The sequence below is a fragment of the Chaetodon auriga genome, chromosome 18 (assembly GCF_051107435.1).
Source record: "Chaetodon auriga isolate fChaAug3 chromosome 18, fChaAug3.hap1, whole genome shotgun sequence".
Lineage (NCBI taxonomy): Eukaryota > Metazoa > Chordata > Actinopteri > Chaetodontiformes > Chaetodontidae > Chaetodon > Chaetodon auriga.
The window spans coordinates 8,906,319-8,919,609 of NC_135091.1; the positions used below are offsets into that span (position 1 = coordinate 8,906,319).

General features: G+C 41.7%; 3 protein-coding genes across 6 annotated transcripts in view; 2 read left to right on the forward strand and 1 right to left on the reverse strand.

The window, feature by feature from the left end:
* Positions 1 to 58: 58 nt before the first annotated feature.
* LOC143335934 (uncharacterized) lies at positions 59 to 7,808 on the forward strand. Of its 2 annotated transcripts, none has more exons than XM_076755642.1 (6): positions 59 to 231; positions 2,170 to 2,258; positions 2,583 to 2,732; positions 2,840 to 2,971; positions 3,231 to 3,356; positions 6,242 to 7,808. In XM_076755642.1, exons 2-6 carry the CDS (start codon positions 2,170 to 2,172, stop codon positions 6,324 to 6,326), a joined length of 582 nt encoding a protein of 193 aa, XP_076611757.1. In that variant the 5' UTR covers positions 59 to 231; the 3' UTR covers positions 6,327 to 7,808. The 2 variants fall into 2 exon arrangements, with proteins under 2 accessions (XP_076611757.1, XP_076611756.1); XM_076755641.1 differs by lacking the exon at positions 6,242 to 7,808 and adding an exon at positions 3,968 to 5,130.
* A 178-nt stretch (positions 7,809 to 7,986) lies between these two features.
* Positions 7,987 to 10,048, reverse strand: mrps10 (mitochondrial ribosomal protein S10). Its single transcript, XM_076755640.1, has 7 exons — positions 9,846 to 10,048; positions 9,617 to 9,669; positions 9,196 to 9,265; positions 8,937 to 9,076; positions 8,731 to 8,839; positions 8,426 to 8,515; positions 7,987 to 8,331 (listed from the first exon to the last, which is right to left on the reverse strand). The coding sequence occupies exons 1-7, from the start codon at positions 9,915 to 9,917 to the stop codon at positions 8,251 to 8,253; spliced, it is 615 nt and encodes a 204-aa protein (XP_076611755.1). The 5' UTR covers positions 9,918 to 10,048; the 3' UTR covers positions 7,987 to 8,250.
* Positions 10,049 to 10,900: 852 nt separating this feature from the next.
* Positions 10,901 to 13,291, forward strand: part of tulp4a (TUB like protein 4a) — a 28,974-nt gene continuing 26,583 nt past the window's right edge. For 2 of the 3 annotated variants that reach the window (XM_076755643.1, XM_076755645.1), the window contains exons 1-2: positions 10,901 to 10,948; positions 12,278 to 13,228. In XM_076755643.1, coding sequence (XP_076611758.1) covers positions 12,977 to 13,228 — 252 coding nt within the window. In that variant the 5' untranslated portion in view covers positions 10,901 to 10,948; positions 12,278 to 12,976. The remainder of the gene's footprint in view (positions 10,949 to 12,277; positions 13,229 to 13,291) is intronic. The other variant, XM_076755644.1, reaches the window with a different exon arrangement.

Genomic DNA, 13,291 nt, shown 5'->3' on the forward strand with positions numbered 1-13,291 from the left:
CAGTATTCTTCCCAGTGGGCGTAACTTGAGCATAATGCACTCCTCACAAAGAAATCCCAACCTGGGATGTAGTCTAGTCTGACGAAGCCGCCATTTCAAACAGCGAAGGAGCAACAGACGCTGTTGGGAATTTTGTACATTTTTTTTTTAATTTTTCTAACATATTTTTATTTTTCTTAGCAAATAGGAAATTATATTACTTTTTGAATCTACCTCGCCTGCATCACAGAAGTAAGTCATCCCTTCGTTTCATCGGAGCATCAAAAGCGTTGGAAAGCACAGGAACGCCCCTCTCGTACACGGCCAGCATTTAAATACACTGTTGTTTTTCGGCTTATTTATTTCGTATTTCCAGTTACGACAGCTCTTATCCAAACCACGAATACCTTGTTGAATACTATTTAAAAGAACTAACCGTTTAGGACACAACGTACAGGGAGTCTGTACCCTGCGGTGTTGGCGCCAGGAATTAGACAGGGCCCACCCAGCGCTTTCTATCATAACTTAGCCGGCTGTGCTTCAACATTAGGTCCTAACCTCTCGCAGTATCAAAAAGTACAATTAGAGGCTTGACGTGTATTTGTTGCGCTCTTTTGACGGTTTTATCTTAATATTGAAGGGTTCACGCAGCTCCAGCCGCCTCAGGATCAGGGTAAAAATATTTCCATGACGCTCGACGTGCCTTTGGTTTCTCCGGCTTATTTACTTTAAAATAACAACGTGAGCATGTGTGTGTATGTGAAAGTCCTCCATGGCGTGTGTACAGTCTTTAAAGTTTGTCGTCGTCGTATCCATCACAAACAACAGGATTGCTTCACACAAAACCTTAACCCTGCTAAGTCGGCCGGCTGCTGCTCTACGATATACAATAATATACAATTAGATCTATCTATCTAGATATCTGTGTAAATGCATGTGAAGATTTCCATACAGCCTCCAGAATGAAAACGGGAGCAATTTAACCATCATGGAGGAGGATTACTCACTCACTGCTTTTATTTTAGACTTCATTAACTGTGGCAGTGCATACCACATAAGCTGACAGTGAGTGTGCATACAGTTCAAAGACAGTATGAGACAAACTACAGCATACAAAATCTAAATACAGCAGTGGCCGTGTGAATTAAAACAGTCTAGGAAGGTGCTACACCTAGACTTGTTTTTTTTTTTTTTTTAAATTTGCTAAAAAGACCCTAAAGAAGAAATAATGTCCCTGCAGGAAGGCTGCCTAACAGTCAGCTCACGGTGATCACATCATACCTTGTTTCATTTGTATCATCAGCAATATTGTCTTTAAATAACGTTATTCCTACAGGGGCTGGACAGTGGTGCTGTATGGTTTTTGTAACTTCATAGATTATGATTCTGTTTAAAAGAGGTTCTGGCCAATGTGTGGAGCTCTTAGGTTCATGGGAGTTGCTGGATCTTCAGCCTAAGTTTCAGACATACTGGAAGGAAAACAAGTCTCAGCCATCTCTGTCAGGGTGCTTCCTCCCTCAGGGCGAATTTTGAAGGTTATTTCATAATGCAAATTCTCAGTAGCAGGTTCATGCTTGGTGCCCAACCCTGCTTCCTATAACACAAAAATGTTCACCCCCGCTCCTCCACTGTTTCGCAGGGCCACGGATATTGCATTTCACAGTAGCGATTCCAGGCTCAGCTTTGACTCGCAGTTGTTCATGTTTAACTCGCAAACATGTCACCTGCTTCAGTATGAGGCACGCATAGCCCATCACACCCAGCAGCAGAGCAATGCAGTGAATGCAAGGCTGGGGTGTCATGTTTCAGATCTGCTCAGTGATTTTTTTTTTTTTTAACAGCCTTGTGTGACATAAATGAATACCTAAATATGTTGTTCATCAGCGAGTATTATAATAAAAAAATCTTACATGACGTCAAAGAGTGAATCATCAGTTACGCCTGCAAGGGGCTCTCGCATTTGTTAACGTCATGCTTGATTATCTTATAACTGCAGGCAACTTGCTACTGAGTTCTACATGAATTTACCTTTATAATGGAAAATTGTATGTTGAAGCAAAATTAATGTTTGCCCATAGAAGTCTCTTTCATTTCAAGCCAGGTGTGGAATATGCCTTGTATGTTTTGATGTGAATTTTATTTCCATTGTGACAGAGGACTGAGTTTTAATATTGACCTGCATACTTTCAGATGGATGCAGACACAGAAGAAAAGATGACAGAAACTTCAAAAACCTCCAAGGATGAATCTGAGAAATCCATAATGGACAAGAGCGCTAGGTCAGTCTTATGGTTCCTGACAGCCTAATACTGTATTTATGGATACATAATGTCTTCAGACTCCATCTAAAGGGAAGAGAATGGCTCCTCACCCTACTGTTATCTTTTGATGTGAAGCAGTCGTGAGGGGTCAGATTGGTAAACAGAAGAATGCTATGTACAGTTCACCTTTGCACTGCCAGATTTCTGGGTATGAAGTGAAACTTAATTCAGTGCTTCTGAGTTTTGTCTGTGCAGAGTTTCCTGTTTCCCGCTTTACATCATCATCAAACTTGGATTAGCGGCAGTGTTCCTCATAATATTGTTTTTTAAAAATCTCCTCAGGGGTCGTGGGTTTAAAGGCCGTGGTCGAGGGGGTCGGATGAGTAGAGGCGGCATGCGTGGAGGGCGGGGCATGATGAAAGGGTTTGGACCACATGGACATGGGAGGGGTCGACCGAAAGATGGACCCATGAATGGATTTGCACCCATGAGGTACTGACATTTGAAATGCGGACATGGTGTTAAGTGAAAGTTTGTTTTTTTTATGTTTTTAACCCAAAATTTAAATATATTTTGGGTAAATTGCACTTCCCTTGCAGAGGAATGAGGAGGATGCGACCATACCCAGACATAAGAGGTCATCGAGGCAGAGGCGGACCAATGGGGATGGGCCCTCCTCCTCCCCCACCACCTCCCATGCACCTCAGAGGCCCCTTCCCACCTATGCCCAGGTAACCACCTCACACAAACACACAGGAGTCATGTGTGCAGACATCCATGGCAGCCAAATAGAGTGGAGACAGGGTTGTTTGTTTAAGATTTAAAAATGATCCTCCTGAGTTTAAAAACTTCTGTTTGGTCTAAAAACTAGATCATTTTCTGGGGGTGCTGTGGAGCAAGTAAACATTTTTACCACTACGAAAGGGTTCCTCTGACTGAAAATGTACATAAAGTGTCTTGTATCTGCGTTATGCTTGTCTCTGTCTGTAGGCATGGACCCCCTCCACCCCCTCCTCCAGGTCATCCTGGTTTCAGAGGACGTTCACCACACCCTCGAGGCCGTGGCATGCCTCCCCCTGGACCTCCACGCCACTTCCACCCCCGCGGCCCGAGAGGGTAAGAGCTGTTTGAATTTCAGTATCATGCTTAAGCTTTGCAAGTCACAATTCTCCGCACTTTCCTTGCACACTTTTAAGATTCCTGAATAGATTTGAAATACATCTGGTAGGCAGATGTGAGATGTGCTTACACCAGTTATATTTCTTTAAATCTGTGATGCAAATACGCAGTGAACTGCAGGCGAAAGTCTGAGGGTTGTGACACAATGCACAGTCCTTTCTGTCCTTTTTCTCTTAAGCCTCGTTAGGGCTTTATTTCCGTCACTTTAACTTGTCCTCTAATTATTACATTTCTTGCTCAGTTTGTCTCAAATAAAAGAACTAATATAGTTTTTTGCCCAAATAGTTTGTCTCACTAATGTTGAGTCAAAGAATGTTAACTTATAAGTAAAAAAAAACAAACAAAAACATACTGCTCAACTATTTGAAGCCATACTCTTAAATAGTGCATGGAATAATGAAATTACCAAAGGCATTACACTGTATTTAGCCATTCAAGTTCGTGCACAGTAACTGAGAGGGGATGACATACATGGCTGCTCTTATCAGAGTGTGCCCCCTAATGGCAAAAGCCAAGAATCCAATGTGTGATTTTATCCTTTTACACAGCTACCACAATGGACCGGTCTCTCCTCCGCCTCACCCTCCACCTGGCAGAGGCCAGAGGTGGCCAGGGCCCCCTGGTGGCCGACGCTTTTAACACAGCCTGCCCTAAAAACAATAACCAAGCACCGGTTAATGTAGAAGGGGCCTAAAGTGGCAGTAAATTAAATGCCCCTCAATTATGTGTTATACAAAGTCTCTGAGTATAGTCATGACATACTCTGTGGCCAAATGTCTGCTTATTGATATTGTCTACTGGCAAAGAAATAATGTGAAAATGACAACCGAGGACCCATAAAATGCCTCACAACTTTTAACAATGTAAAGGCATCCTCGCATTCTGTTATCTATGTTAAAGAAATACTGTTGGTACTGTAGGAACTATTTGACATTGTTGAGAAGAAGCTGTTAAAAACAAGTCTGAAAGCGCTGTTCTCAAAGAGAGGAAAATTCTTGTCAAAGTTCATTAAATGTTCTGTGGTTCTTGTTACAGTCACCCTGTGAGCCTTAAGAAATGTTCCTGATCCTTAATAAAGAATAAAAAAATGGGTGACACTGTATATTTGAAGGTGGGGAACAGTTAATGAGAGAGTGCACAGCAGCCCTCAAGCACCACTGTTACTAGTTTAGTACATCTTGGACCTCCCTAACCTTTCCTTTTGTTACATGGATAGTTAATGTATTATAACCTCACCAAGCAATGCAGCAAATACTGTTGAACACTTACATATTTTTCAAGAGAAAAGACAATATTCCACTTGTCAAGTATTCATGAGTATTTAATTTTATATTTTATATCGTTAATGTGCAGCTCTTTTAAGTTATGAGTATTGCTGTTTGGAGCAGTCTTGTTTGTCTTCAGCAATCTATTGTGTAAAGACAAAAAGGAAAAGGCATTATAAATGAGTAGTATATTGAAATATATATCTAGTAGCGTTTACAAATGGAAGCAAATTTCATTAGTATTTCCTTCACTTAAGGATAAGAAATTACTCTTTACTGTGTTCAGTTTTTTGAAGTGTTATCAAAACTTTTCACTGTAATTAACATAACTTTTGTGAACCTGTGAATGTGTTTTATGAGAATCGTCAAGACATATGACGTAGTCGTGGAGAAAAAAAAATAAAACTAAAAATAAACTCAACCTCTCTTTTTTTTGGTTTATTCACAAACAAGTCTGAGAGTTGTCATTACAATTTACAACAATTCTGTAATATATGAAAGAGGATGAATTGCAGTATCAAAACTGGTACTGGACACAGTGGCACAGTAACAGTGAACATATTTGAAGTGAACATTTGACCCATGTAAAGACCACTGCAAAAGATGCATAGAATTATTATATAGATGTTTTTGGATGAGTGTGGAGGACCAAGAGCCCTTAATGACTGTGATATTCAGTGGATCTCAATGAATCAGAGGAAAAGGCTTGGAAAAGTCACCATGAATTGCACTTTCAGTAGCTGAGAACTTGAATTTCTCATTTATCTTACCTGTAAATTTGACCGGAGGACTCCACCAACCGCTCCACTTGAAAGGCAGTGAAACGCTTTTGACCGAACATCATGTCTCAGTACAAATTCAGTGGTAGCATGTCTAAAAGGAGGACATCATGTGCAAAGGATCAACACTCTGATATGACCAAGGACTTGAATATTTTCTTGCTGTCGTAATTAAATATCGTCAGTAATTTCAATTTGACTTTAAAGAGGACATTTGGAGAATCTCACTATTTGTGTGTTTGGATTATGTGCTTTGCCAGTCATGTAGTTGCATATGAAGAAGATGGCACCATCTCATGGGACGCTGAATAAAGTGGACAGCAATTGAACAATATTTTAGCCCTTTGGGTTTTGAAAGCTTTATGAATGCATGTAGCCTGTTTCTCACAATGTGCTGCTGATTTAGGCCTCTGAATTTCTAAAGAAAATACAAAAAGCACAGTGATACGAGGAGGCATTTATTATTGATGCAGTGTGTTGTATGTACTGCAGGCACAAAGCAGGATTTCACATTATTTCTGGATGAAAGAGCTTTTTATTGTCTGCACTACCAGAGCACTGCAGAAAACTCAAATACAGCTGCAGACCTTCATCACAGCTAGCCTGTTTCATAAATTAGCCACAGAAAGGTGTTGGCTCTCTCTCCCCCTACTCTGTCGGTCTTTTTCCATCTCTTCAGCACTCTCAGTACATTTTGCTGCCTCTTCAGTCTCTGCAGTCCCTTCTTGTTTCTCCCTTTGGTTGATTATAACAGACTGACTGTTGTTGTCTCCTGAAGGGGGGCACACAGTACAGTTAACCTCCCAGGCCCCAGGAACCCAGGCCCTCCCTCACATCTCTCCCCTCCTTCACCAGCGGCGTGACATCTGAGGTGCGGCACTTCACTTGAAAAGGTGAGCCTCCTCTTGTGTCTTAATCCCTAAACCCCTCCCTCACTGATGCCTGGAGATTCTCTCTTTCAGGATGGAAGTTGAAGTCGGTGAGATACAGAAGACTATCGTTTGATAGTTACGGTACTTCATCTTTTATTGACGCCTCCAAAGAAAACTTGCTTTAGAAGATTTTTGCTCAACTTTACTGGACGTGCAGTTAGTGCACCTTGTGATAATGCAAGGACTCTGGAAGGATATGCAGGACAGGCCTATAAATTAGTATTATTGCACTGAAAAGTGCCATAGACAAATTTTGACACAGGAGGAAAAGTAGGTGTGAATAATTAAAGATGACTGAAATTCATGTAGCTGCTTCAGTTTCAGGACAGTGTTGTGCATGCTGGCTCACTCACCCTGCCACAGAGCCATTTTCAGTGTCAATTGGTAGAGATGGGCAGATGAAGCCTCATGAAGCTTTGGAGCTTTCTTTCTATCTGTGTTGAAAAAAGATATGAAGCTCTCAGGTTTGAAACACGACAGGCACAGTGATATCTGGTGGCTTTCAAAAATGACAGCAGCCCTTTAAGACTGGGGCCAAAAACACAACAAGCTGATTTTAATTGTTTCAGTCCCATGTGTGCAATAAAAATACAAGAAGCCTATGTGTTATTATTAAAAAAAAACATGTTCAGAAATGATGCATTGAATGTGGACGTTACTGTGCAACATGTTATCTCGCCATTCAGTTGCACAACATTAAACATTGTCAAACTTAATGAAAGACTCTCTGAAGCACCAGTCACATTTGAAGCTTTGAACTCCATCAGCCATGTGGTATTTTTCACCAATACAATGTACCGAAACAGCGTTGCTTGTATGTCATCTGTCCGCCTCGAGTCATTAGTAACACCTGTGCTTTTGCTACTGTTACTAGTCAATGAATCTGCACTGGCAAAGCAGTTTTAAATGAAGAAAATCTTATGTATTGGGGGCAAGTATTCACCTGTTGGCCAGAAAGTCAACAGGAAGGTTCATAAACTCCACCTAAAGTCTGTAGCAGAAGGACATCACACTGCTGTTTCTGCTGGTGAACAAAAACTTTCAACATGTCACCACATTTATACTGGTTGGTGTCCTAAAACTCAACGATTACAGCAAACACCAGCAAGACAAAAGAAAAACCACTGTTACCTCAGTCACACACTATGATTTATGCATGGCAGCTCATTTAAATACAGGAAGCGAGGAGGAGAGAGCAGTCCACAGAAGTATCTCATTCTGTTTATTTATGCTTCACACAGCAGCCCAACTTCTTTGGAATCGCGGTCGTATTAGCCTTCAATCAGGGAGTATAAGTACAGCATATTGTTTTTACTATTAAGCGGAGGGTAAGTGTTAAATTCAGTGATTTTTCTTCTGTTTTGCCTCAAAGATTTTTGTATAGTAACTATTCAATAAAAGCAAAGGAAAACATGTCTTGTGTGCTGGTTTTGTGTCCTACAGATTGTGCATGTTTATACAGAATAACCATCCATATCACTGCAGATAGTTAAACAGACCATTTTAATATGAATGAATGAATGAATGAATGGGTATTGGAATCACAATTCTGACTCAGTAACAGCACAAAAAGTTGACATGAAATGATGAATTTATTTTTTGGTAAAAGATAATACAACATACAATTGATCCCACAATGTTCTGCCACAGAAAAGACAATGAAAACACAGCAGCCGTTGACATAAGTTCAATAGCTGTTCCTTTCTCTGTGTTCAGCCTTTAATGGATCGTGGTGAAATCGAAATGATGAGCAGTTCACAAGTCCATCACAGCCATATGTTAATATTGCATTTTTCCCGTGTCTTCACATTCACCCAACACATTCCCTGATGGCTGAGAAAGGACATCATTGATTTTACTTGTTGGGCGTGTCGTCCACGGGGTGGTCCTTCCACATGGGTTCATGGATGTGATCTGGAACCTTCTCCATGGCAGTCTGACACAAAATGGGGAAAAAAATAACATTAACTGAAGCTTCTGAATGCATTTATGCACAAAATTGGCGTGTGAATGACTCTGCAGTGACTTGCCTTTGTCACCTCCATGGCTACACCTTCAGGGAGGTTTCTCTGTATGTATTCAAGGTATACCTGTGCTGTGCAGCCGGTAATATGAGACAGCTACAAAAACAAATACAGTGAGGCTTAAATAACAAATATATATATATATACTTTTGAAGCATAAGGTTTGTCTAACAGGTTGATTTTTAAGTTGCAAGGACAGTACAAAGTCCCCATTTGAATAAAGCCTGATTACTTGGAAGGAACCTAAATACTTGTGTGTCAGCAACTAATTGAATTAAAGTAACGTAAATAGCAAAGTTCACACTAATCACCTCAATGTGCCGGTAGTGTGTCCTCATCTCATACTGCACCCGGTGTTTTTTGAATATGTGAACTGACTTCAGGACTGTCAACCTCTCTATGTCCTTGAGAGGTTCATCGCTGTGGCAGAGGAGAAAGGAACACCCAAATAATGTCAGTGAGAAATGGCTAACATGGCTACTGTGCTATGTGGCAGCTTCACTCTGTTAGTACTCACACTTTGCTGATGGTGATGCCCAGCTCTTTAGCTGCCATGGTGGCAAACGTCTCATAACTGTCCAACACGGCCTTGTCGTGACCTTTGACCAGCAGTGACACCTTCTGAAACAGAGCGTCAGGCTCCTCTGTGACAGTGATCTGCAAGGAAACAAATGTAAGCAGGAAACAAGATACACACACATTAGTGGAAATCTTACTTTTTTGCATTATTTTATTACTTTAAAAAACAGTGAAATGAAGATATACTGATAACTCACTGATGAAGGTGCTGCTGAAAGCACTGTTGCTGTGTGGAAGGCAGTGCTGGATGTCAATGGGAGATGGGACCTGCGGAGCCAGAACAGTGAATAATGTCTTGCATATCAGAAGCTATGGACAGCCTCTTCCTCTTCGTTTTCCCCCTTTTTAGAATAACCTCATAGGCTTGATTACCTTTAGTTTTTCTATTTTCAACTGCGCTTTTGCTTTATTTACTTCACGTGCAGCACTGCTTACGCGCTTCGTGATAACTGAGGAAATAAATGGATCTAATTCACATCTAGAGTCAAAAGGTTCAAACGATAACTGCTGTCTCATTAATGTTGGTATAAAAGCGGTTGAAAAGTGACGTGCACTGGTGTTTATTACCAATATTAATAAACTACATTCAAACGAGCAAAAACGAAAAATTCATCTTACCTAATTATGTTACATTTCCTTTGACCTGCACAAGCGCCCAAAGCTCTCGGTCCCTGTAAATAAACACAGATTAGTAGACATTTACAATGACATTTACTGTATAGCCACCATGCTACAACTGCCGTCAGTGATTAAACTGTGACATTTTCTGTGTACTTCTCCTCATTTAAACTGTCACGTTGGTTAATTGTTCAAAAATGTTGTGCAAAACAAAAAACCTTTTGGTTACCAGATGTGAGATTCCACTAAATATCCTTGCCAAAGAGCACAGTTCTCGCCTGAGTGCCATGGGAGCCGCCATGTTTTCGGAGAAGGTGGTACGAAAGTTAACGTAAAGCCTCAGTGCTGCCCTCGTGTGTGCTGGAGGGTAAACTACTGCTGTGGCAGATCCGATTACACGGCTGGACGAGCTACTGGTGCCGACAAGGGCCACTCTTATCATTATAAACTGTATTAACTTTTACTTTATTTATTTATTTTTTAAGTATAGATTTACATAGATTTACTATACAATGTTGGTCAGATTACCTTTTCCATCAATTGAATTATTTTTAGTCAGACAGTTAGAAATTATTTTCACATCTATTTATTGAGTTGAAACTGTAAGCATTGTTGTGAACGTCTTTATATTAAAACTTAGATAAGGATTGTGATTTACAACAAAGACACAGATAAAATAGGAAAATAAGTTATCCAATGCAGACTTAAAAGCAAGTAAATATTAGATAAAGGAGAGTAAAAAAAGAGGCTATGAGGATTGAGATACCCTTGTACAGATATAGAGCAGTCTAACAGCACAATAGACTCAAACCTGACCAGCGACAACAATAAAAATTTCGGTGTAAATTATTAGTAATAATTATCCTAAGTTTCAGCAGTAATAATTGAAAAATAATTAACAATAATATGACAGTATAATAACATATCAGAGGGTTCACTTTTCTCCATAATGACTACGTTTACTTTGGGGGCTTTGAGTACATTTTTAAAATAATACCCTTATATTTTAGTCAAGTAAGACATTGAATGAGCATTTTTATTCCTGTATATTGGTACTTTTACTTGGATCTGATACATCTACAACCACTGCATGCTATTTTTGGGCAGACCAATGTGAACAACTGAACTGTTTGTAGTTCGACAATGACGAACATATCGTTTCATGCTCAGATGAAAGATTAGATTAAAGTTAAAACACTCCAGTTATTGATGTGAGCTTAATTTAATTGGTCTAAATCACGTGCCCGTCACGTGACACAGCTGTCGGGCCCTGCCAGTGTAACAGAAGCAGGCTGCAGGCAGAGGAAGCAGCAGCAGCAGCACAGAGCCGAGGTAAGCACTTCCCTGGCCATTGATGTTTCCGAGGCTTTGTTGACGACAGGTCTGATACTATTCTGCCACTTAGTCCTCTAAACCACCGATCTGTGGTTATTTTGAATAGCTACATGCTAATAGTAAAAATAAAACGTTAGAAAAAACAGTCGGCTAACGCGCTAGCCGTAGCCTGTTAGCGACTAGTGCCAGCGGCGGATGGACGGAGCCAGTCTCCACTGATGGTGGTTCAGGTTCAGCTAGTCGGTCGGTTAGCCGGTTAGCTTTCACTGCCTGTTCTTTGCGGTCTAGACAACAGAGGCAGCCAAACATTCGCTGCTCTCCCGGTTACATTATCGTTACTGCAGAAAGAAGATGGATTAAGAGGAAAGATTAATCCCACTGCTGACATGTTTTCATCTGTGAAATCCACGGAGCTCTCTGCCTCGATCCAACATCCAACATCTAGCTAACTGTCGTTAGCAGGTTGCTCACAGTGATGGGTGTCTGGGCTGTTTTGGCATCATCTGACGGGCTTCGGCGGTGTTTGAGTGTCAAGACTTTCATATCACCCGGTCTCTCTTTACATTCACGTTACAACAGACTGATTTTTTTCCCCTTTTGTTGCTGGAGGTATACGGGATGCTCATGTACCGTCACTTGTCTATAATTTAGTCTTACTGGAATCCGTGTGGTTACTATCTTTTCTCATAATAACATTTACTTAATCCAAATGTCGATTATATTTCCATACAATAGTTGTCCATCGGGTGGCATTTTAGAGTCTGTAGACTGACAGTCTGTAGCATCACGATTCTTAACGTCCGTCAGTGCCCACTGGTCCGTCTGGTCGTGTCTCTCGGACCTTGTTGGATTTCTTTTGGTAAATTTCAATTATTTCTTTCTCTCACTGTTTTGTTCCTTGCCTCTCGTGTGTTTTCTCCTTTTTTTTATTGTTTACTTTAACCGTTTAGCCACGAGAGGCCGCCTTGGTGCATCAGTAAGTCAAATAAAACAGCTAAAAAAAAAAAAAATTATGCACGGTTCCGCTAAATAATTCAGCAATTAGTTAAATATCCTTCCGCTGAGCAGGATAGTCCTCGAACTGAAGTGATTGCTCAGGGAGACAGAAGTAGCTGTAAGTGTGGTGTAATTTTAGGCTAGCGCATTAATATTTAAATTAACGGCTGTGGGCGGCAGGTGAGTGTTTTCAGCGCTTTTGCACCGCTTGTACCGGGACACCGTCCGCTTATACAACCATTCAAAGCGTGTTTTTCTAACACACGGTTCTTTATTTGCCAGCCTTAGTTTCTGGGTGATAACAACGCCCTCTTTTTTTGTATTACCCAGCAGTTGTCCATGGGATCCCCGAGGCGGGTTGGAAGAGCAGAGTGGCTGACGTGATGACGTTACCAAGAGAAGCGGCTCTCCTGCGGGCTGACAGCTGATGGAGAGGAGTCCCTGCTCCTCCTCTCACACACGCGGCCGGGGTCGTACGAGGAGGACGCGGAACCCAGAAATGACGCACTGAACTGGACAGAGAAGTTACTCGCATCAACTGGAAGCACTGGGACGTGTTGGATGGAATGGATGCATTGCCTGTTGTGTGGATGTTCGATCAGCTGACACGAGTCTGGAATCTGCCGCAGTGGATTTCGAACTAATTTTTCCGGTACTCTCATCTGTTGCCTTGTCACTGAAACAGCATCAACAAGGCGATCGGACACATCAAAATGACCTGAATGAGTGCCTTTTGTTGTGTTTACAGCACGATATCTTCAATCCAGCAAATGCTAAAGTCCTCAGCTTTGTGACCTCATTTGTACTTTTGGACAAGTTTTCACTGATCAGTATTGCAAATCACCGAGATAGCCGAGAAAAGAAGAGCGCGAGTACTATGCACCGTTGTCGCGGTCTTACACCCAACACCGAACCAGTAACCTCCGCGGGGGAGAGGCGCTCATAGCGATACCGACCCCTCCGACGAACCAACGAACTCCCACTGGGTTTTTAAAAAAAATATCCACGGGGGTGTCGAGATCTGCAGGGATGTTCGCCGCCGTGGAGCATGGCCCGGTCCTCTGCAGCGACTCCAACATCCTGTGCCTGTCTTGGAAGGGCCGGGTGCCCAAGAGCGAGAAGGAGAAGCCGGTGTGCAGGAAGCGCTACTACGAGGAGGGCTGGCTCGCCACCGGGAACGGTCGAGGAGTTGTTGGGGTCACGTTTACGTCCAGCCACTGCAGACGGGACCGGCCCACTCCGCAGAGGGTGAACTTCAACCTCAGAGGACACAACAGCGAGGTAAGAGGAGTTTCACGGGAGGATGTATATTAGATCACTGCTGCTAAAAAGAGTGATGTGTAT